Here is a 24,504-nt window from a genome sequence, read left to right on the forward strand (position 1 = left end):
AAACAATCCAATGATTGACATCATGAGCATCGATCTAGGCAATTAGATTTTGTTTGTTTATGTTTAGCGCCGCACTCAGCAATATTCCAGCTATTGCGCTAGGATACGATCTCATGCATTAACCAGGTCAGCGAGTCTGACCACCCGATCCGTTAGTCGCCTGTTACGACAAGCATGGTTGCTGAAGACCTATATTCTCTACCTGGATCTTCTCGGTTATTGATTTGAGTCAAATGACTTGTCAGGCAACAGGGAATCTCACAAAATCACTCGAGGAAGGGAAGTTCACTTTGAAATGGTGGTGTTTCGTGTTGAAATTATGAAAACATTTGTGGGAAACTAAACATATATGAAATGCTTACATGGTTTATGATAATCGATTTGTGTGAAATATCGCTTCAGTTTCTCGGGTTTAGGTGAATGCTTGTGTGGATGCCTACGGTTTTTCATAAGAAATGGATTGTCAAGTCGTAACATCAACTCTCTCCATTTGCAGAGGCAACATTTATTAAGTTGAATTTATTATTGGTTCTAGCTCCTTAAGATTTGGTTGGTTGGTTTGTTGTTTAACGCCGCACTCGGCAATATTCCAGCTATATGACGGCGGTCTGTAAATAATCGAGTCTGGATCAGACAATCCAGCGATTGACATCATGGGCATCGATCCACGCAATTGGGATAGATGACATGTATCAACCAAGTCAGCGAGCCTGACCACCCGAACCCGTTAGTCACCTCTTACGAGTGCAGTCACCTTTACGACAAGCGTGAGTTGCTGAAGACCTATTCTACCCCGGATATTTACAATCAATCAATCAATATTGATTGATATTTACAGCTCCTTAAGGAGAGGTTTCAGACAATTTACCGATATGGATAATGGAGGTTAGGTTATGAGCGACACAAGGCTGCCAACACCCTTTGGGTAAGCGGGATTCGTGGGTTTGTTTTAAGAGTATTCATGATTCAACAGTATGGTACGCAGGGCGCAAATAAGATCGTATTTGGTACGTTGACTCATGCAATATTTTCGATACTTTTTCAGTAACTTAACTGTTTGCGTAAGGCCTCCGTCTCGTGGTATAAAACCTAACGCCAGACGCATGAACCACACATGTACCCTGAGTTATACGGCTCCAACGTATTATAGACAATGATAGGTTGTCTATTGGATAGTTACTGATGTAAGACTAACCACTAATAGACAATGATTGGTTGTCTATTGGATAGTTACTGATGTAAGACTAACCACTAATAGACAATGACTCGTTGACTCTTGGATAGTTACTGATGTGTGACTAACCACTAATAGACAATGATAGGTTGTATATTGGATTGTTACTGATGTAAGACTAACCACTAATAGACAATGACTGGTTGACTATTGGATAGTTACTGATGTGTGACCAACCACTAATAGACAATGATAGGTTGTCTATTGGATAGTTACTGATATGTGACTAACAACTAACAGGCAATGATTGGTTGTCTATTGGATAGTTACTAATGTGTGACTAACAACTAACAGGCAATGATTGGTTGTCTACTGGATAGTTACTGATGTGTGACTATCAACTAACAGGCAATGATTGGTTGTCTATTGGATAGTTACTGATGTGTGACTAACAACTAACAGGCAATGATTGGTTGTCTACTGGATAGTTACTGATGTGTGACAAACCACCAAAAGGCAAATCTATTTTGTCTATTTGGTAGTTACTGCCATGTGAATAACTACAGTACTAATAGCCTATGATTAGGTGTCTATTGGATAGTTACTGATGTAAGACTAACCACTAATAGACAATGACTCGTTGACTATTGGATAATTGCTGATGTGTGACCAACCACTAATAGACAATGATAGGTTGTCTATTGGATAGTTACTTATGTGTGACTAACCACTAATAGGCAATGATTGGTTGACTATTTGATAGTTACTGAAATGTGACTAACAACTAACAGGCAATGATTGGTTGTCTATTGGATAGTTACTGATGTGTGACAAACAACTAACATCAATGATTGGTTGTCTATTGGATAGTAACTGATGTGTGACTAACAACTAACAGGCAATGATTGGTTGTCTACTGGATAGTTACTGATGTGCGACAAACCACCAAAAGGCAAATAACCACGAACAGGCAATGACTGATTGTCTATTTGGTAGTTACTGCCATGTGAATAACTACAGTACTAATAGCCAATGATTAGGTGTCTATTGGATAGTTACTGATGGGTGATTAACCTCCAATGGACAATGAACAGTTGTCTATTGGATAATTGCTATGTGTGAATAACTACGAATGGACAATCGCCTATTGGATAAAACTGCTGTGAATAACCACTAACTGACAAGAATGGTTTGTAACCGTTTTGCAGCTCATCTTTAACAGCAACAAGTACAACAAAATCACTCATTTGACCATGTGTTTATCTGATATATATTGCAACGTTTGATGACAATAAATATTTACAACAACATAATATACAAACAGTCAGTAGATACAAAGATATACATTATGTACATACACAACTTACACACATCCGTTCCAAATTACAGAGATATTTGAATAGCTTTAAGCGGAATGATTGTAAGATATACAGTTCATATAGCCACATGCTCACTTCCGGAATGATGCAAGGTTCCAACACCAGTAGCTGTACCAGGTGGAACACATGTCCTCACACCTACCAACAGGACAGAAACCCATCATACCAAGGGACATTGATCATGCTGATGATGACTGGGACAGTGAAGTTTAGGCCATTATTTAAAAAAAAGTTATCATCGATGCAGGTACAATATTTCAACTCCTGGTAATATGAAAACATGTATACTACTCAAAAGATGTTAAGGACCACCTGATTCTTTCATGTTACTATGGTTATTCTGCCATGACAGATTAACTATAATATGAAAGAATCGGATTATCCTTCACTTCTGTTGAGTTGTATAAACAACAAATGACACGTTATTTATCGCAGTCATGACACACAAAATGTGACTACTCCATGTTTTTTAAAGAAGCATCAGTATCGCTTAAGATGACGCTCAATTTGAAACTCATATACTAGTATTTCCAAACCGTTTACTCAGACTTTGCCAGAAAGAATTCTGTGATCCAACAATTAAATAATAAATTGTCTCATTTTAAAAATATTTTATCATAAAATGCTTCCATCAGTCACAACTGCAGTGATGTAGCAGTCCTTGTGAATCAATGTCAGCTGCAATTATTCTTCAGATGTCATGAATCATTAAGCAGAAACGAACCACTGACTCACTTTTTCCTCCTTCAATGGCAAGCAAGGGTTTGTTTGATCTTTAATGCTGCGGTCAGCACAATGTCAGCTATATGACAGCTGTCTGTAAATAATTGAATCTGGTCCAGACAATCCAGTGATTGATATTGTGAGAAAGGATCCATGCCGTGGAGTAAGAGATACCCAATCAACCAAGTCACCAAGCCTGACCGCCCGATCTGTATTGTCGCATCTTATGACCAGCATAGTTGCTAGGAACCTATTCCAACAAGGAATATTTCCCCACGGGATGGCTTGTGGGTGAGTTTGGTTTAGCCCACTGTGAACCATATTTAAGTCATATCACTGTGTGGGAGGAACAATCCGCAGATACTCACACCACAAAGGGAAACAACTCTGCACAGCATACTGCAGTGCCTTAGAACCCATGCCCTCATCGCTCAAATTGTCGATTGTCTCCAGTTGATGTTCGCCCATAAAGTTAAGAATAAAACTCAACACTGATTAAAGCCCTGTCCATCCTATGTCACCATGCCCAAACATCCTGGTCAGTGATACACCACATATGTCAATGGTCCTGTATTTTACTCTCATAATAATGTACCCACAATGTCTTCTTCACATTCAATTGATGATTCACACAACCAATAAAAAAGACTGAACGTTTGAACTTTTGTGGCTCAGTTCTGTTGCTCATTTTGTTGATGAAATGTTTCTGGTTGAGTAATTACTTGGATGCAGATCCAAATAGCTTTCTTTGCCATACAACTATCCTAGGTCTTTCATTTTTAATTATCTACTTGACAGTTTTTTCCCCTTTCAGATACAAATAAATTTAATTTTGTTTTTAAAAGTCTGTTTCTTTGATTGTTTGTTGTTTAACGCCACACTCAGCAATATTCCAGCTATATTACAGCGGTCTGTAAATAAATGAGTCTGGACCAGACAATCCAGTGACTGACATCATGATCATCGATCGACGCAACTAGGATACAATGAGATGCATCAACCAAGTCAGCGAGCCTGACCACCTGATCCCATGAGTCACCTCTTACGACAACAATAGTCGCCTTTTACGGCAAGCATGGGTTGCTGAAGACTTAAATTGGTAGGGTTAAAATAATAAAACCAATGATCACTTTCACAACCATTAAAGAGCACATTCTGGAACCACTAAGCAACAGTTACATTTATTACAGACTTTTATACACTATATGTTACCACGGTTACAGACCTTGACAATTATCCTATGCTCTTGATCCTAACATTTTTAATTAGAGAAGTATTAACAGACTGAGCCGTAAGGAACATGACGGTCCTCATAATTCTCATGTTGTTCCATATTTGTTAAAGTTTACATTGGTGTGTCCATAAACTAAGTAATTAAAACAAGATGCCTTAAGGTAGGGAAGGTACAACAGTTGTATTGTAAAGATCCCTTTGTGGAACAGAGTCCTGGGTACACTTCACATGATGATCTTAGCGCTATAACTCTGATACTTAAACATAGACTTACGACAGTCGTAGCGCTAAGATCATTTCGTGCAAGTGGGCCCTGGGCCCGTTACACAAAGCGATCTTAGAGCTACGATTGTCGTAAGTCAGTGTTAAAGAATGGGAGTTACGATCGACTTAGCGCTAAGATCACTTTGTTGAACGGGGCCCTGGTCGAGTGCTAGCTGAGAGCTTTAAGGGGGACCACCATGAAGACAAGACCTGTAGGAGCCTGTAGTTAAGAACATGTAAGTCTTGTCTTGACCCTTGTCTGCCATCACAGCTCTCGGCTAATCCAGGGCCTGCTACTTTGTGCAACACCGTCAGTTATATTTACAAACCTGTACAATCTGTAGACTACGACATAAGTTACCTGAAGACTAAATCACAATTGAATGTTAACTTTTTACAGCAATTAATACGATGACTAGAAATATGATAAGGACAGCCAAGACGATTATTATGTACATTTTTCGGTTCTTCTTTTGGTATTTTTCTGCCTTCTGTAACTGCTGCAGACCCTTCTCGACGGCGACGGAGGAATGTTCTATGTTGTAGTCAATTCTGTCCAGAAGGCTGCCCTGCAACACAGACACATAGTAGGGGTGCACTGGTACATCGTGAGTTTTCATGCAACAATACGATACATATACAATTTTGACTGTATTGATACAAGATGATACACTTGCTAAAATAAATTATTTACTACTCATTTAATCAGTCAGAGACTGCAAAATGTGTTGTGATTAGCGTTTCATTTTCACTACTAAATATAGCCACTATGAACATGTGTCTACAGCTAGCCTTTCCCTTTGAACCTGCTCTGAAATATTTATAGCCAAGACGTTTCCACAAGATTTGATGAAAATATGAGCATCGCGAGCTATGTATCATGATACTTATTGCATCATAACCTTTCTGTATTTTTTCACCCCTACATCATAGTGAGTGAGTGAGCGAGTGATTTGGCTTCAACATTGCTTTTAACAGTATTTTAGTGATATCACAGCTTGTCAGCTTAATGTGGGATGAAACCCTGAAGAGATGCAGGTCTCAGACGTTTACCACTTTGTTAAGAGCCACAAGCACGGGTATGGTGCTTACATACCTAGAAACATAATCGGGGTGAACCAGGATTTGGACCCCCGATCATAAGTTTCTCGAGTGCCCATGGGACGCAACTCTGCACAGCAGATTGCGCCTTAGACGACTGGGCCACCTGTGCGCCCAACTGGGGAGGAACCACTCACTTATACATTGATGCTGGAGGTAAATCAATACCCCCAAACTCCAAGCCCTTTGATACGATTTACGAACATACAGGCCTGTATGACAATATTTGATGGTACAAAACACATAATTTTCGCTTTCTTAATGTACGAATAAAAGATGTGTTCTGTTTATAATCATTTACCAGTAGTCAAATTTATACCGAAACATGGCCTTTGTGTTGATACTTTGGCGTTTAAAGATATGTTTCATGTCATGAAAAGTATATCAAGATAAGTATCATGTCACGAAAAGTGTATCAAAATATGTATCGTATCTTCAGCCCTCTGTACCATTTCACGATACACAACTTTCGACCTGACTATAGAATTGTAAGACTAACTAGTGACATGAACATGATGAAACAATATGTCAAATCATGTCCATATATCTTAATGTACCACATACAGTAGCTCTGCACATCAGACTTCAGTGCATCGCGGCACTGACACAGTATGATATTTGCTGTGCAGAGTTGTGTCCCTTAGGTGTGCCAGAAACTAATGACTGAGGGCATGAATCCTGGTATATGGATGTTGGAACAGTCAGTGTAAGTGGATGCAGTTTACATCTAAGCAAACGGTTATGATACATAATCTATCGGTCAATATTTATTCATCAAAAGATACTACACTCTTCTCCTACCTGATCTACTATCATCGACGATAAGTCTTTAAAGATTTCATTAAGATCCATGATTGAGCGGACAATCTGGGACACCTCCTTCTCCCTTGTCTGCACCATTGTTGTGTTGTCCTCCACCAGCAGGATCTGGTCAGCAGTGAAGCCCTGAAACATCATCGGTCAGTCAGTCAGGAAATCACTGAACAGAATGCAAGTGCACCAAGCTTGTATTACTACACATGCTCTGTTGATACTGGTGTTTATCATCCCAAACCGGCTCCTACAGGAGATATCGCTGCAATGAAATTGCATCACAATGCTTGGCAGACCATCGCTATGTCACAATCAAATGACATCACTAATGGCTCTGCTACTTAAGGTGTTACTGTTAGTAGTCCATTTTACACTTAAGACACTGCTATCCCCAGCCAGTCATACCAAAAGATGTTAAAAGATGGTACTTGTTGTTACCCTGTCTGGCGCTCGGCATTAAGGGGCTAAAACAAGGACTGGCCAGCTCAGAGTCAGCATACTGTGTCTGAGTGGGGGATTCATGTTAAACTGCGGTATGGTATGTCAGTGTGATAGCACTATAAATTGGCATCAGTCTGAACTAGTACAAGCAGTCACACACACACACACACACACACATGCATGCACATCGCTATATAAGTGCAATAATCTTGGTCGCGACGTTAAGCCCAATTTCACCTCCCCTCACCTCTTCTAAGACCCTGCTTATTACTGTCTACGAACTGAAAAAGTTGGAAGAATGATTTTGGATGATAAATAGAATCACATCCTTGTGCCTTTTGATATCAAATATATCTACAGGAGTCGATAAAAGTTTAAAACTCTGAGGCTGACTTGGGTGAGATACTTCATTTATCATCCCAAACTGGCTTCCACTGGAAATACCACTTGGGTGAGATCAAGCCAAATCTGCTAGGAAATACTGATACAATGATATTGCATCACAGACTATCATGACCTCATCGGTTACAATGATGTGACAATCAAATTACATCAGTAATATCTACAACTAAGGTGAGCTCACAAGACGTTTTGGACACATTCATGCATATTCATTTTCGTGACATACATGCATTTACATGGTCCAAACCACCTTTGACCATGGCTATGCATGAATGCTGCTGAAAGGTATTGGGGTTACCTGAACTATTTACACTCAAGACACAGGTTACTACTGTTTACAAAGTTAAAAAGTAGGAAAAATGATTTTGGATGACATATAACATCTCAGTCTTGTGTCATTTCAAATGAAATAAATCATCCCTCATCGATAAAAGTTGAAAACTCCTCAGGAAGACTGAGTTTTAAACTTTTATCGACTTGAGTTGATATATTTGATATCAACCATATAACAAAACACCTTATTAACTTGTTTATTTAGCTGGACCAAGTGTTCCTACTATATCAGGTCTGGACAGGGTATGTTTACACAAAAGTGAGTGAGTGAGTTCAGTTTAAAGCCGATTTTTTACACTATTCGAGTTATATTGCGGCGTGTCAGCTTAATGTGTAAGGAAAGCCCGAAGTGATGCAGGTCTCAGACGCTTACAACTTTGGTGAAACCAACGAGCATGGGTATGGTGCTGACAAACCTAGAAACATAATCGGGGCGAACCAGGATTTGAACCCACAATCATAGGTTTCTGGCCTGCACTCACCCAGTCATATATATCATCATCACAGCCAGCACTGAACTCACCCGGTCGTATATGTCATCATCACAGCCATCACTGAACTCACCCAGTCGTATATGTCATCATCACAGCCAGCACTGAACTCACCCAGTCGTACATGTCATCATCACAGACAGCACTGAACTCACCCGGTCGTATATGTCATCATCACAGCCAGCACTGAACTCACCCAGTCGTATATGTCATCATCACAGCCAGCACTGAACTCACCCAGTCGTATATGTCATCATCACAGCCAGCACTGAACTCACCCAGTCGTATATGTCATCATCACAGCCAGCACTGAACTCACCCGGTCCTATATGTCATCATCACAGCCATCACTGAACTCACCCGGTTGTATATGTCATCATCACAGCCAGCACTGAACTCACCCGGTCGTATATGTCATCATCACAGCCAGCACTGAACTCACCCAGTCGTATATGTCATCATCACAGCCAGCACTGAACTCACCCAGTCGTATATGTCATCATCACAGCCAGCACTGAACTCACCCGGTCCTATATGTCATCATCACAGCCAGCACTGAACTCACCCAGTCGTATATGTCATCATCACAGCCAGCACTGAACTCACCCGGTCGTATATGTCATCATCACAGCCAGCACTGAACTCACCCGGTCGTACATGTCATCATCACAGCCAGCACTGAACTCACCCGGTCGTATATGTCATCATCACAGCCAGCACTGAACTCACCCGGTCGTATATGTCATCATCACAGCCAGCACTGAGCTCACCCAGTCATATATATCATCATCACAGCCATCACTGAACTCACCCAGTCATATATGTCATCATCACAGCCAGCACTGAACTCACCCAGTTGTATATGTCATCATCACAGCCAGCACTGAGCTCACCCAGTCATATATGTCATCATCACAGCCATCACTGAACTCACCCGGTCGTATATGTCATCATCACAGCCAGCACTGAGCTCACCCAGTCATATATGTCATCATCACAGCCAGCACTGAACTCACCCAGTCGTATATGTCATCATCACAGCCATCACTGAACTCACCCAGTCGTATATGTCATCATCACAGACAGCACTGAACTCACCCGGTCGTATATGTCATCACCACACCCAGCACTGAACTCACCCGGTTGTATATGTCATAATGACAGCCAGCACTGAACTCACCCGGTCCTATATGTCATCATCACAGCCAGCACTGAACTCACCCAGTCATATATGACATCATCACAGCCAGCACTGAACTCACCCAGTCATATATGTCATCATCACAGCCAGCACTGAACACACCCGGTCCTATATGTCATCATCACAGCCAGCACTGAACTCACCCAGTCATATATGTCATCATCACAGCCAGCACTGAACACACCCGGTCCTATATGTCATCATCACAGTCAGCACTGAACTCACCCAGTCGTATATGTCATCATCACAGCCAGCACTGAACTCACCCGGTCGTATATGTCATCATCACAGCCAGCATTGAACACACCCGGTCGTATATGTCATCATCACAGCCAGCACTGAACTCACCCGGTCGTATATGTCATCATCAGCAATATTTACTTCCTCCATCATGGAATCCGGACCGATACTGGTGCCAAAATACTGTCGTGACCGCTCCTCCCTTGTCTTCAACTCTACATAGAAACATCTCAGTATTACATACTCTGTGTAAAATGCACATCAATTTGAGAAAATTTTCATTTTCAATAAATTACAATGTACCCGCCATCTATTACCCTAAACTATACATCCTTCTATGTCTCTAACCCTACATCCTTCTATGTCCATTACCCTGCATCCTTGTGTGTCCCTAACCCTGCATCCTTGTGTGTCCCTAACCCTGCATCCTTCTATGTCTCTAACCCTGCATCCTTCTGTGTCCCTAACCCTGCATCCTTCTATGACTATTACCCTGCACCCTTCTGTGTCCCTAACCCTGCATCCTTCTGTGTCCCTAACCCTGCATCCTTCTGTGTCCCTAACCCTGCACCCTTCTGTGTCCCTTATCCTGCATCCTTCTGTGTCACTTATCCTGCATCCTTCTGTGTCCCTAACCCTGCACCCTTCTGTGTCCCTAACCCTGCATCCTTCTGTGTCCCTAACCCTGCATCCTTCTGTGTCCCTAACCCTGCATCCTTCTGTGTCCCTAACCCTGCATCCTTCTGTGTCCCTTACCCTGCATCCTTCTGTGTCCCTAACCCTGCATCCTTCTGTGTCCCTAACCCTGCATCCTTCTGTGTCCCTAACCCTGAACCCTTCTGTGTTCCTTACCCTGAATCCTTCAGTGTCCCTTATCCTGCACCCTTCTGTGTCCCTAACCCTGCACCCTTCTGCGTCCCTAACCCTGCACACTTCTGTGTCCCTAACCCTGCACCCTTCTGCGTCCCTAACCCTGCACCCTTCTGCATCCCTAACCCTGCACCCTTCTGCGTCCCTAACCCTGCACCCTTCTGCGTCCCTAACCCTGCACCCATCTGCGTCCCTAACCCTGCACCCTTCTGTGTCCCTAACCCTGCACCCTTTTGCATCCCTAACCCTGCACCCTTCTGCGTCCCTAACCCTGCACCCTTCTGTGTCCCTAACCCTGCACCCTTCTGCGTCCCTAACCCTGCACACTTCTGTGTCCCTAACCCTGCACCCTTCTGCGTCCCTAACCCTGCAACCTTCTGCATCCCTAACCCTGCACCCTTCTGCGTCCCTAACCCTGCACCCTTCTGCGTCCCTAACCCTGCACCCATCTGCGTCCCTAACCCTGCACCCTTCTGTGTCCCTAACCCTGCACCCTTCTGCATCCCTAACCCTGCACCCTTCTGCATCCCTAACCCTGCACCCTTCTGCGTCCCTAACCCTGCACCCTTCTATGCCCATTACCCTGCATCCTTCTATGTCCATTACCCTGCATCTTTTTGTGTCCCTGAACATCCCTAATTCTTGCAGCCACACTATAGCTCTTGTAAGAAAATTTTGAGGTGAAATATCTAAACATGCTAAACATAATCATACATAAAACATTTAATCAGCCAATGAAAAACTCACTTCTGAGATAATTTGATTGACTTTTCCGGAAATTTGTGGACATTTCCTGGATAGCACGTGCTAAGGATGACAAAATGTTCGCTGACAGACGCTTCTCTTGGTTGGTCCCATGCAAGCTTCTGGAGCCTATGGAATGGACTAATCTCTGACACCTGGTAAACATCTGAAATAAATAAGTGATCATATGTAAAGTCTTGCATTGGACGACCAAAAGTAAAACACAAACTAATCCTACAGATGTATGTGTGTTGAGTTACAAGCCTGAACTTTGCTTTCTACCTTTACACGATGAATACAGGAACGACTGTCCTTAGCAGCAACCTTCAAGGTATGCACGACCAGATTAACACGATTATTGCTGCCAGTTCAACAGGCTGTACATAAAACCAGGGTTTCACGTGAGGCATAAATGTGAGTCCAGAACTCATAAATGTTGAGATTGGTCGTAAAAACATAATATACTGCGTCTTGAAGGACGCTCAATAATATTCACAGTACCTACAGCGCATAAAGAGCAGTTATGGTTGTCTTGTAATTTCATCCATCAATCATGACAACTGTCCACATGATCATTGATTCATTCCAGGCTCTAAGAAATTATCAAAACGTACAGGACACTACACCATTCCATTACTTTACAGGACTCTCATACTGCCTGCAAGGACCCTTAAAACTGATAATTAGGATACCCCTAGACCCCGACTTTCGTAAGTCAAAGTAAACTCACAGGACATTAGGTGTTTTTTTGGCTGTTTGTTGTTTAACGCCGCACTCGGCAAATTCCAGCTATATGACAGCAGTCTGTAAATAATCGAGTCTGGACCAGACAATCCAGTGACCATCATGAGCATCAATCCATCTAATTGGGATCAATGACATGCATCAACCAAGTCAGCGATCCTGACCCTCCGATCCCATCGGTCGCCTCTTACGACAAGCATGGGTTGGTGAAGACCTATTTTACCCGGATCTTCACGGGCCCAGGACATAGGCAATGATCCAAGCATAAGCAATGACCCAAGCCATTTCAGAATGACCACCCAAACTCAATTTCAGTTTGATGGTTAACACAACACTCAGCAATATTCAAACTGTAATGACAGCGGCCTGTAAATAATTGAGTCTGCACCAGACAATCCAGTGATTGACATTATGAGCAATGATCAACACACTGGCCTACGATGACACAAAATCAACCAAGTCACTGAGCCTCACCACCCGATCCATTTGGCCGCCTCTTATGACCTATTCGAACCGGAATCCCCACAGAATCATTTTAGTTTTCTCTTGTTACAAGCATGAGTCCCTGTGATATATTCCGACCGTTACTCTCCACAGGGTTGGTAACCGGTACCTGAGTTATTTCTTGGGTCTGGATCTCAATGGCATGTTCCTCATCTACACTGTCGTCTAATGTTGGTCGATTCAAATGTTTGTCATGGAGAGCAGACAACTCCTTCACTGAAACAAACACACACATACATGATACTTACACTTAACACTAAGAAGGTGTTGGATGCTACATCAATCTCATTAAAATCAGATCTTAGTTCTCGCTACCGCTAAACAAAGATTTTAGGACATCCCATTGCGGGTCATTGGAATGACCAATCAGAAGGCAGCTTTCTCATGCTTTACTGCACTAATTTCAAATTGGCGACTACGCTTCGAAACATATTTGGACAAATTCTCTATTACAAATTATGAAACCTGAACAAAAAACAATCTGGAATGGATAATAGATTGTCTAGATTGTAAGGATTCAGTCGTTAAACCCGTAACTATCATACAGATTACCCCATGTTAAAGTTTTCAAGATTGCATGATTAGAAATCACATTCCAACTGTCACCTTCATAACCTGGTAAGCGACGCACTGATTGGTCGGATGAAAGGTCCTTCTGATGTGACCCCTAATGGAATGTCTTCAGATCTTTGTTTAGCGGTAGCGAGAACTAAGGTCTGATTTTAATGAGATTGGATGCTACATGTACTTAAGAACAATAGCCAATACACAATAAGGGACAATAACTGAAATTGAAGTGGGCCCACCATGATCAGTCAGAAAACCGTCGATGGTTGGATTAGAACTCCTAGCCAGTTCAAAATATGCAAGCCAGTATTCATTAATTTAGTTAACATTATTAACAATCACTTGCAGTAACATCTAAAAGGCTAACAACATCAATATTGTGACAACCTGATGCATTCACTATAAAATCGTCCTGAAGACGAAACCGCAGTTTGCTACTTGTGCTTTATCACCAACAATCTCATTGCTGTCAAATATAGCTGAACAGTAGGGCTGTTACGATTCACTCGCATATTCGGGGAATCGAACCGTATCCATTCATGAATTAAATTCGTTATTCGTGGCCTCTAGGATTGAATATTTAAGAATATGCAATCATGTGCATTTACATACCCTGTACCTAGAAATATCCATAAGAACATTATTTGCATAGATTTCTTTAAAGACAACACTCTTATAATATTTAATTTGACAGGATTGTGGTCACTGGTCCTTGTCACATTTGAGCAGATACTGGTATGGATAAGTGGATAAGTGCAGTATATAAATCTATAATATATCAATATTTAACAAACCACGTCAAAGAATTTATGTTGTTATTGTTTCACTGAATATAACAAATACTACATCAGCTGCTGACATGTTATTGTATTCATGATTTAATAATCGTATTCGTTACCCTATATTCGTGATACGAATCGTATTTTAAATATACATGTATTTAGTAATTGCTGCAACTAAAATAACATGATATTGGAATACATTATTCCTGACAAAAAAATAGTTTCAGATACAATTGTTCTCGATCCTTGCATCAAATCTTTTAAAGTTCTATCATTGGGTAAGTTTTAACCGAATCACCAATAGATCCCAAGAAAACATGTGCACAGCTGATTGCTGTTTCGAGCTTAGTTACACATGGTAATCTTAATCCCTCCATGTAAAACAATGCCTAGCAGAACAAGAAATATAATTTAAATGGTAAATCAATATGCCTGGTGATTTTTTATCTCAAATTTGTACTGACCAAGTTTCTTATCACCCGTTCGGTTACCGGAATTCGCTGAAGGGGTACGGTGTAATTTTTTCTGCTCATAGTATTTGAATTAAATTTTTTCCAAAATACTGAATCCACTAGAGGGGGTCGCGCATTATACTTGGGTGCACAATATACTGGTACTCAAGAAAACAAAATATGAGCACATCAAAAGATTCATGATGAAACTCACATGAGAAACAAACTATTTACCTCTTTGTTTGATTCGGGATATTTCAAATTGGACCTCCTCCACACCATCAACCCTGCAGCAGATAAACATGTGATGTACAATCAACCTTTCAACCCAGTTTACCATGTGAAATACAGTCAACCTTTCAACCCAGTTTACCATGTAAAATACAACCAACCTTTCAACCCAGTTTACCATGTGATATAGTGAGTGAGTGAGTGAGTGAGTGAGTGAGTGAGTGAGTGAGTGAGTGAGTGAGTGAGTGAGTGAGTGCGTGAGTGAGTGAGTTATAATAAATAAAATAATAGGGGTGAAATGATGCAGCGAGGTCACAATACAACATTTTTCATGATACATAGGTCATGATACGATACGTATTGTGATACACATATTTACGTCAAATTGTGTGGACACTTCTTGATAATAAATATTTCAGAGCTAGTTCTAAAGGAAAAGCTAGCTGTAGATACAAGTTTGTAGTGGCTATATTTAGTTGTGAACTTGGAACGCTAATTACAACACAAAATTGCTGTGGGGTCATTAAACGAGTTGTAAGTAATATATTTTAGCATGTGCATTGTCTTGTATCTATACAGAAGAAAACATATGGTGTACGGTCGCATGAAATCTTATGATGCATCAATGTATCATTTCACCCCTATTAAATAACAGAAATTATCTTCAAAAGCTATTTGAACATCCTGAAAATTGTGTACTTTTGCCACAATGGCCTACTGACATGACAATATCATGACAATTTGTTGACTGTCACCTGACTTCCTTGTATATGCATATGCTGACTGGTGGGCTATTCAAATGGGGACACAATGAGTTGACATGATTGGTGTACTAATGGATACCCACCATATATCTATTCTATCTAAAAACAGTTGCAATACCCACCATTCTGGAGGCAGTCGAGATGACCTTGTCGAAGCAATCCCCAGTTCAGGGTCAACAGAAGCAGAACCCATGAGTGCCATGCGGTCATCTGCTGTCTGAAAATACCAACCAGACCTGTGAAGACCACCAGACTTGCAGGTTGTGTAAAGTGCTGTGCAAGTCAACATTTGCTCAATGATTTTCCTCGAGACTAACTGCAGTAGGACATACTTAAAATTTTATCAACTCTTGATCATGTTGATACGACATTATTCTAAATCTTTACCAAATTTGAAAAATAGGGTCGTTAAGGCATTTTTGATAGAAGACCTTTCATCATTTGTGGTGACATATATATGTAACAAGGACTAAATACAGTTTGGAACATCATGCACATGACCAATCCAAATGACGGCAGGTTCTGAGTTCGAGCACACTTTAGACTTGCTCTCTGATTGGTTGATCAGAGTACGATGTTGCCAGCAGCACATCATATTGTTAGAAGTCACGGCTGCACAATGGGTATCCTTTCATAACGTACTAGAAATAGATACATTCATTATTTGTGTTGAGAAATCAAGAGATATGAAACTGATTCTTCAACATCAAAATGAAAATCATGGAAAGTGAAAGAACCAATTTTGTGACATAAACACCATTTTTTATCAATAATCTGGACAAGTGGTATTTTTAGTGTTTACTTGTCCAGGGACAGGTTCACAATCATTCACTTGATTCACTGTTTCAGAGACAATTCCATAAATAGCCTCTGCTTGTTTCAGTGAAACTTGAAAAAAATATGGATTTATCTCTGATTACATTTGATAACTTTTGGAGAGAGGTGAGATAATTAATCAAAACTCACAACTAACTCCTAAGATTGCAATGGGTGTTTTTATCGGAAAGGGCAGGGGTAGAAACTAACATTTTTAGTCCACTGTTCCTTACAATGATTACATATAGCAAAACCCTAAAAAATGGCAAATTTCTACTAGTTCTTATGATACCTTAACTATTGGGCAGATTGGCAAGGACTACAGGACTAGTGCCAATTTCTAAGGCTGAAGGGTAATTAACCCTAGGGATTGTAATGGGATGCTTGATCTTCAAGTTAGTATTCAGGGTAGCCTTAACTAGACTCATATACTCTCCAAAATAAAGTCCTGCATAAGGTTAAATAGAAACAACCGTATAAAGGAACCCTCAAGCACTAAGAAACTCTCAAGTCTCAGTTTCTTTCCTCGACTTAAAAAGGGGATTATAATAGTAGGGCTGGGACAGGTAACTGGGGTCAGGTGGGTACTGTGCAGGACCAGTGTGTACCCATAGGATTACCTGGACTCGTGGTAGGTCACGTGATATATATTGTTTCATGAAAAAGAAATATCTAGAACTCTATGTTTAGACTGTTTAGTCACTTGTGTTCGCATTTCTTTCTGACTATGCACACATTTTATTTCTTACTTTTATTTGTTTGAATAAAGATAAAACTTCAGTCAACTTTAGTGTATGCATGACTTGATGGTTTTATAAGTGTATCTAAATACATATTTTCCAGGGCTATGGTCAAACTATTCCCAATTAGACATTTTGTACATTTCTCTTGAAACCTACAGTGGGTACCCAGGAAGGGTCGGGTACCCAGATAGTAAACTTGGACTTGTCCCAGCCCTAAAAAATAGGCTGCTAGCGCTGAGAAGGGATGGGAACGGGATTCATGTTTCACAAAAACATGCTCTGGGGTCTCTGCGTGCTGTCACTGAATCCCTGCAAAGAGCCTTTTATACAGCCACTTTGAAGATATATTGTCAAACAACTCACTGTTGCAGATGTAGTAGCAAAACAATATGTAAAGCGCACCGAAAGGCTTGCATTAGGGCAGTCTGTTCTGATTTTAGAATAACAGTGTTTGTTAAGAAACAAACAAAACGTCTGGTCACGTGATATGCAAATTACCCTCTGGCAGTGGTGTTACGCTAAGTCACCACTGCGCCGGAGTGTGACTAAATATCACGAATATGTTTCAGTTTAGCTACTATCATAATGGACATGTTACTGTTTCCTCAGCACATCATGTTTCAATTATCCATGTATTGTATCATGTATCCCATCCCCAACTAAATAAGGGTTATAGCTATTACGGCACCTCAGCAAAACGTCACCCGGTGAAAACAGCACTGATTGGTGAAATCGGCACCTTGCCGCAAGTGAAAACGGCTACTTTTGCCTTGCGAAAACGGCACCATATAATTGTGAAACGTTACATTAGAAATTAGCCTCTATTTCAACTAGATCTATATTCCAACTAAGCCTGTACGTAACTCAAATTATTGTGAAAACATAGTATGCTTTAAAGTGAAATAAATGAAATCATACTCACATCGCCACTTACAAACACAAATAATTGTGAAATGTTAAAATAAGTTTCCTCCAATTTACTCGCCGACTCTGATTGGGAGGCACAACAAACTTATTGTGAAAATGTTATATGCTTTGAAGTTTTAAGTACCTATTCAATTTAACTTAATGTCAACATGGTCAAGCTGAAACTGTATCACAATTATTCACAATGGCTTTTTGATGTGTTGCATGCGAGAAGAATGTAAGAAAAAATCAACATGCTGTATTATGTGACATAAATTGTTATCGTTATTAAAAATAGATATGCCGTTTTCGCTAGAGAAATCGGTGACGTTTTAGCCTGCCCCCACTAAATAACACAACTATGTGTATCGTTGAAGCTCAAGCAAAGTATTTACCGTATTCTACATAATAAGCGCCCACTCAAATAATTTGCTAATATATTGGCTAAACAATCCCAATTAGCACCCCTTCCAATTGATCAATGTACACAAGACTTGTGTACGCACTCGTGTGTTATATGCACCCTAAATTATCGGCAATTAAATTCTGGAAACAGATATTTGTCGTATATAAACATTTCAGGCTGTCAGCATAAACCACAAAATTTATCCTTTAACTCTTTTTTTTTTTACCAAAATAATATTACATAATATTGTAATAAGAGCCCCCTAATTCTAATTTTGAGAGCCCCCTGGTCGCTTATTACGTCGAATACGGTATTTCCTTTCACCTGTTATTGTTATTGTTATGTTAATTTGTGTTTAGTCTATATATTTGGGGAGGAAATACATGTGCATGATATCTGGCAGTACATGACAAGAAAGCATGTACATATTTAAGATCTGACATTTTGTTTTTCCTGTTTCTCCCATATGAATTATACCCTGTAGCAGCTATGAAGCTGAGCGGTCTGCTTACATCGTATGATAATTAGGCCTAAGTCAGTGTCACAACTCACTTGTTCTGAAAAGATGTGGCGACTTTGCAAGGCATTATTTCTCATTAGAATGAACACTTCAGTGAGACTTCTTGTCGCCATTATGGCAGAAGACCCGGGAATCGGGTGATCTTCACTAATCAAAACGACCAGATGATTCAAAACGATAAACGTGTTGTCGGTTCCATTATGTCATTTCTTATGATAGAAGGGGCCTGAAGATTCCGTTCCTTTTCCGGTGTGGTCGCTTACACCGTTATCTAAGCTCCCTGCAGCGAACTTAAAGGTAGCACGCGCGCTGCTTTGGAGTTTGGAGCTAAGCCATGCTTTTTCGGATATTTAAAATGTGTTATTTAGGAGATAAACATACTGTGTTTTCAGTGTAGAGCTAGGTTACCTGTAGATTTAACCCCGCTAAATTGAATTTGGAACCGAACGCGCAGCGGTTTCAAATGTTAAATTTAGCGCGGTTAAATCTACAGGTAACCTAGCTCTACATTGAAAACACAGTATGTTTATCTCCAATCTACCATGACTAAATAAAACGCGAACTCTTTGGTGTTAGCAAATATACTGAGTGAAGCGGCATGGGTTGAGTTCAGTGTTTTGAGTGGGTTATCGATCTGAATTACGGAATCACCGAACAAAATATGGTGCTGTATATACTCAAGCAATTTGTTTACACCGTAATACTTCATTCGAACATATGACAGGCATTGAAAGCATATAAGCACGGCAACTTGGTAAGCTAACATGAGGTGGGCATTCCTAAAGAAAACAAAGCAAGCTTTGCAAGGCTTTCGCTCGATACATCGCGAGTCACCATCATGACGTCATATCGCTCATTGTGACGCAAAGGATATGACGTCACAGTCGTATATAGAAAAGCGCCACAATTCCAAACTCTCTGTTGTCTCCAAATGTAAATACATTCCCTTTGTTGATTTCTGTCGTTTTTTTCAGCACGAAATGTATTGCCACACATCCTTTGAATATTGTAGTAACCGCATCTGTGCATTTTGTAACCTGTAATTGTAGGTATAATTATTTAAATATGCCTACCGACAGTGACTGAAAATAGTACTTTTTTATGAATATTAGCTTCCGCGGTGATGCGGCCGTCAAACCAGCTGTTTCAATCAGAGGGGGTTTATTGTGATTTAATAGCCTCTGATTGATCAATCAGAATCGAGTAAATTCCAAATTCATGGTAGAATTCTTATACTATTCTACCATGAATTTGGAATTTATATATGTGTATACGTGTCGTTATATCGAAGAACTCATGGAAGCACGCACATTTATCTACGATCTGTCCGCCGTATAACGTACAGAGGTTCTCACCTATAATAACCATGCTTGCTCTCGTGCTTTGCTTACAGTTTATATTGATCAGTATGACGAAATATGTACATGCCATTTCGTAAATTCTAAATACCTCTGTCCACATTCCATCCGCCTACTCTGAACCCATTAAGCAATACGCCCCCATTATGTATACTTAATCCTCTTCCATTGGCTTCCTGTCTTATTGGCTTCTCTACCATGTGTTCTCTGTTCATCAAGTTGCTACAGTGTTATCCTTCTAGTTATTGAGAGGCATTTAGAAGTGATCACAGAAGGAAGAGAATTTATAGATGTCAACTTCTTTATTAAGAGGAATACAACATTTCGGAGTATATACTTACAGTCAACTACGGTTATAACGAACTCGCTTATAACGAACTGACGGATATAACGAACTTACATTTTGGTCCCGATTATTTGCTGAAATTATGCTGTATATATGCTTATAACAAACTACGGTTATAACGAACTAAAATAAGAAGTCCCTTTGAGTTCGTTATAACCGAGGTGTACTGTACTCCTTCCCCTGATGAAGGAGTAGGCATATACTCCGCGTCGTGTGTATGCTTACTCCTTCATCAGGTGAAGGAGTAAGTATATACTCCGAAAATGTTGTATTCCTCATAACAAGGAAGTTGACATCCATAACTTCTCTTCCTTATTATCTTTGTGTTTTCATTACTTAACCTACTCATGTTAATCTCTCTCATGTATGCAATTGTTGTTAATGTTAATCCCCCACCTACTATATAGATTCTGTACCATGTTCATTATTCAGCCTTGCTTGACAACGGTTTTAGGACTTTTGCCGAAACGTCGCCTTTACATGCAATAACTAAAGAAGTTGCTATCCATACATTGTGTGTACTTTGTCATCGGTCAACTTCTAAATAATGCCGATCAAACAATTCAGTGTGGTCCTGTGAAGATCCGAGTAGAGAAGTGGTCTTCAGCAACCCATGCTTGTCGTAAGAGGAGGGTGGTCAGGCCCGCTGACTTAGTTGATGCATGCCATGTTATCCCAATTGCCTAGATCGATGCCCATGATGTCAAGCACTGCATTGTCTGCTCCAAATATTATTTATAGATCGCTGTCATATTGCCGGAATATTGCTGAGTGCGGCGTTAAATAACAAACAAACAAACAAACAAATAGTGCGACTGTATCACTGAGCAGACTGAGATTAGTTCCGGTATACAGTGTTATTTCACACGAGGGAAACATAACCAATATTTATCATCACTTACTTAAGAAATATACGACGCCTAGGAGTTGTATACTGTACCCAAAAAACACTGCAGAATTATTTAAACCATGAGGGGCGCGCCCCCGTGTAGTTTATTGTCCCTGCAGTATTTTATTGTACGGTAAACAACGACCACGAGTCGTTTATTTTTTATATCAACATCATGTACAGCATTTTAAAGATGTAAATATAATGTACGAGCTTTAAAATATTTAGCCGTATTCCGAATGTACTCAATTTACGTTTTGAAAACCAAATGTAGTACATTGTTGGCAGTAAAATTACCTGAGAGAGATTTTGATAGTCTGGAATCCCCCCTTTTAAAAATGGTGGATCCGCCCCGGTAACACAATAATACTATTGTATACTGCCATTGGAATTGAATAATGTTCCAGACTATTCGCTTGGTTTTCCCACCATCGTCAACATGGATTTGACCCAGTGATGTGCGACATGACCTCCACGCTCCAAAATGTGAGCGTATCCTGCCCCACCGGTGACACACTTCACAAACACATGCAAAGGCAAGTCAATTGTTCACCTGAAAAGGGAACATATGGTTCAAGTCAAAAGTGCTAATTACATCTGAAATCATTTTAGTCACCGTGGCGTCATATTTGAAAATGCACTCCATATGTCTACCATAAAATATTTTGAAAGTTTTACAGATGCCTTGAGCGTTGTAATCTTAAGCTTGATTAAAAAAACTTTCGAGCAAGAGTCGTAGAAAGAGCATGCTCGATTGAACCTCATGAGTTGTAAAATGTAGATTACTCGACATGAAGGGAATGTTTACTATTGAAATGTTGAAGTCTCTTGTCATACTGTCCTGTGGAGAATTCTGAATCTTTATGCATAGATCTCCTTTATTTCTAGTTCCGGTGGATAAATTAGTGGAAGAGTGAGTGGGTGAGTTTCATTTTACTCCGCTTTTAGCATTATGCCAGCAATATAAAGGCGGGGTACACCAGAAATGGGCTTCACACATTGTACCCATGTACAGCTTACGTGAAAGAACCACCACGACCACCTCTATAACTACGGCAATACCAGGATGGCGTAGGATATCAGCCAAGACAGCGGGGAACCGTTTAGGCGCTGAGGGTATTCGCGTTTGACGACTAGTTTGAGGTGTCATTTTGACGAACCTGCATCGTGGGCTGCGACATCAATGTTGTAAAGGTCACAGCCTATGGAGAAAAGTTTGGTTTAGTGACGATTCACGTTTTATGCTTTGTCTTTCTGATGGTAGACGTCGTGTTCACTTACAGGCGTCGCTGGGAATGTTATGCACGACACTGCATATACATGAAGTGGACAGCTGCAGGTTTTTGGTGGTAGCGTGTTGATATAGGCGTCCATCTCCTACACTTGTAGAACAAACTTGGTGTACATTCTGTGGAATTTTAACGAATGGGACACGGATGGGATTATTCGGCTACATGTCCTTCCCATTACCAATAAACGAAAATCATTTTCGAAGACAACGCCCGACCTCACACGGCAAGACTGATAATAACCTTTTTCAGGAATCACAAAAATGGTCCTGCCATGGCCCTCCAGGTCTCCAGATTCAAAACGAAATCGAATATGTATTGGATCCACTGGATCAACGGCTGTGTGCACGTCAGCAACCACAAAACCCCTCGACAATTGGCACAGGCACTGCATGCGGAGTGGGTGAACATTCCCCAGGCCACAATTCGGGATCTGATTATTTCCACGAGACGACGATGCCATTCAGTTTTGGACTCAAATGGTAGCCAGGTACAAGATATTGAGGAACAGATGACCTTCACCTTGTAAATCTACTGTTCCAAGTGTACCATAAGGAACCTGAGTCAGTGCCAAAGAACTGTGCCAATTTTGAACATTCGATTACCATCTGTTGATTATTCATATGATATATAAATTATATATGTAAAAACACTTTTGCCTTTGCAGAGTATATTTAGATAATAAGTTAAAAATAGAACTTTTTTCAATTATCCATGTTTCCAGTTGTGATAAATTTGTACCGATCCCCCTGATTCGATGTGTCAATTTATGCCCCCCCCCCCTTCCCCCCCGCGCCCAATCAACACCAGAATCAAAGAGCATAAAACCTCCACCATCAAATCCGACAGCAAATCAGCCATCTCGGACCATATCATCAACTGTCCCAATCACATCATCAACTGGGACAACGTCCAAATCCTCGCCAACAACCTCCATGACTTCACCAAAAGAAAACTAACAGAAGCAGTCCATATTCGCCGCCACAAGCCATCAATCAACAGAGATCAAGGCTATTTCATCCCATCCGCCTACTATGAACTCATCAACCAATAATCACCTGTTTATTGGCTTCATGCCCCCATTGGCTTCTAGCTATGTGTTTTCTGTCCATCGTGTTGTGACAGCATAATCCCTTTGTTGTCACACCTACCTATGTTATCCCACTCTTGTATGCCCTTGTTGTTACTGTTAATCCTCTATTGTTAATCATCCACTTGCTATATATATTCTGCACTATGTCCCTCATTCAGTCTTGCTTGACAACGGTATAAGGATCTATACCGAAACGTCGCCTTTTTACAGTATTAAAGAAGTTGTTATCCATAAAAATTGTGTCTATTTTACCTGAATTGAAGTCCTTGTAAATGTTTCGACGTTTTGAGCATTATGAATATGATTGCTAAGTGGAAAGAACTTGAGGTGAAACTTGTATTCATCTTTTAACTATATCATTCCTGGGATATGAAAACTGATGTATCACACACAGATAACATCACCAAGTATAATCACAAGACATTGAATAACCACATGCATCACTTGTAAGGAGAATTAAGTTAAGAATTACTCCCAGGTTATAAAGCTGCAGTCATTTGATATTTGCACTAATTAGAATAAACACATACAGTTCATACGCATACAAGATACAGATACATTCTTGGAATAAAAAAAACTACAAACAAAATAAAACAAAATGGAAAGGTCGCATTGAAATACTTGTTTTAGTGGTATTCTAATTCGTGATCTGGCAATCAGTTATAGCCTCCCTTTGACGTTCATG

The 24,504-nt window shown here is 40.4% G+C and overlaps 1 protein-coding gene across 2 annotated transcripts; it reads right to left on the reverse strand.

Annotated features, from left to right (window-relative positions):
* Positions 1-4,320: 4,320 nt before the first annotated feature.
* Positions 4,321-19,063, reverse strand: LOC139451834 (syntaxin-16-like). 2 transcript variants are annotated; one of them, XM_071233137.1, is made up of 8 exons: positions 18,877-19,063; positions 15,576-15,670; positions 14,693-14,745; positions 12,767-12,873; positions 11,413-11,575; positions 9,904-10,010; positions 6,676-6,819; positions 4,321-5,342 (listed from the first exon to the last, which is right to left on the reverse strand). In XM_071233137.1, the coding sequence occupies exons 1-8, from the start codon at positions 18,955-18,957 to the stop codon at positions 5,160-5,162; spliced, it is 933 nt and encodes a 310-aa protein (XP_071089238.1). In that variant the 5' UTR covers positions 18,958-19,063; the 3' UTR covers positions 4,321-5,159. The 2 variants fall into 2 exon arrangements, with proteins under 2 accessions (XP_071089238.1, XP_071089245.1); XM_071233144.1 differs by lacking the exon at positions 15,576-15,670.
* Positions 19,064-24,504: the final 5,441 nt, after the last annotated feature.

This window comes from Haliotis cracherodii, unplaced genomic scaffold (assembly GCF_022045235.1).
Source record: "Haliotis cracherodii isolate W230 unplaced genomic scaffold, xgHalCrac1.p SCAF_10, whole genome shotgun sequence".
NCBI classification, from domain to species: domain Eukaryota; kingdom Metazoa; phylum Mollusca; class Gastropoda; order Lepetellida; family Haliotidae; genus Haliotis; species Haliotis cracherodii.

Bases quoted from the DNA above. Each gene is read 5' to 3' on its own strand.
- LOC139451834 (XM_071233137.1), bottom strand. From the start codon at position 18,957: ATGGCGACAAGAAGTCTCACTGAAGTGTTCATTCTAATGAGAAATAAT. The intron at 12,874-14,692 runs GTAAATAGTTTG...TGTTTGTTTCAG, and splicing joins ATCCCGAATCAAACAAAGAG to TGAAGGAGTTGTCTGCTCTC. The intron at 10,011-11,412 runs GTGAGTTTTTCA...GTTTCTATGTAG, and splicing joins TCAATCAAATTATCTCAGAA to AGTTGAAGACAAGGGAGGAG.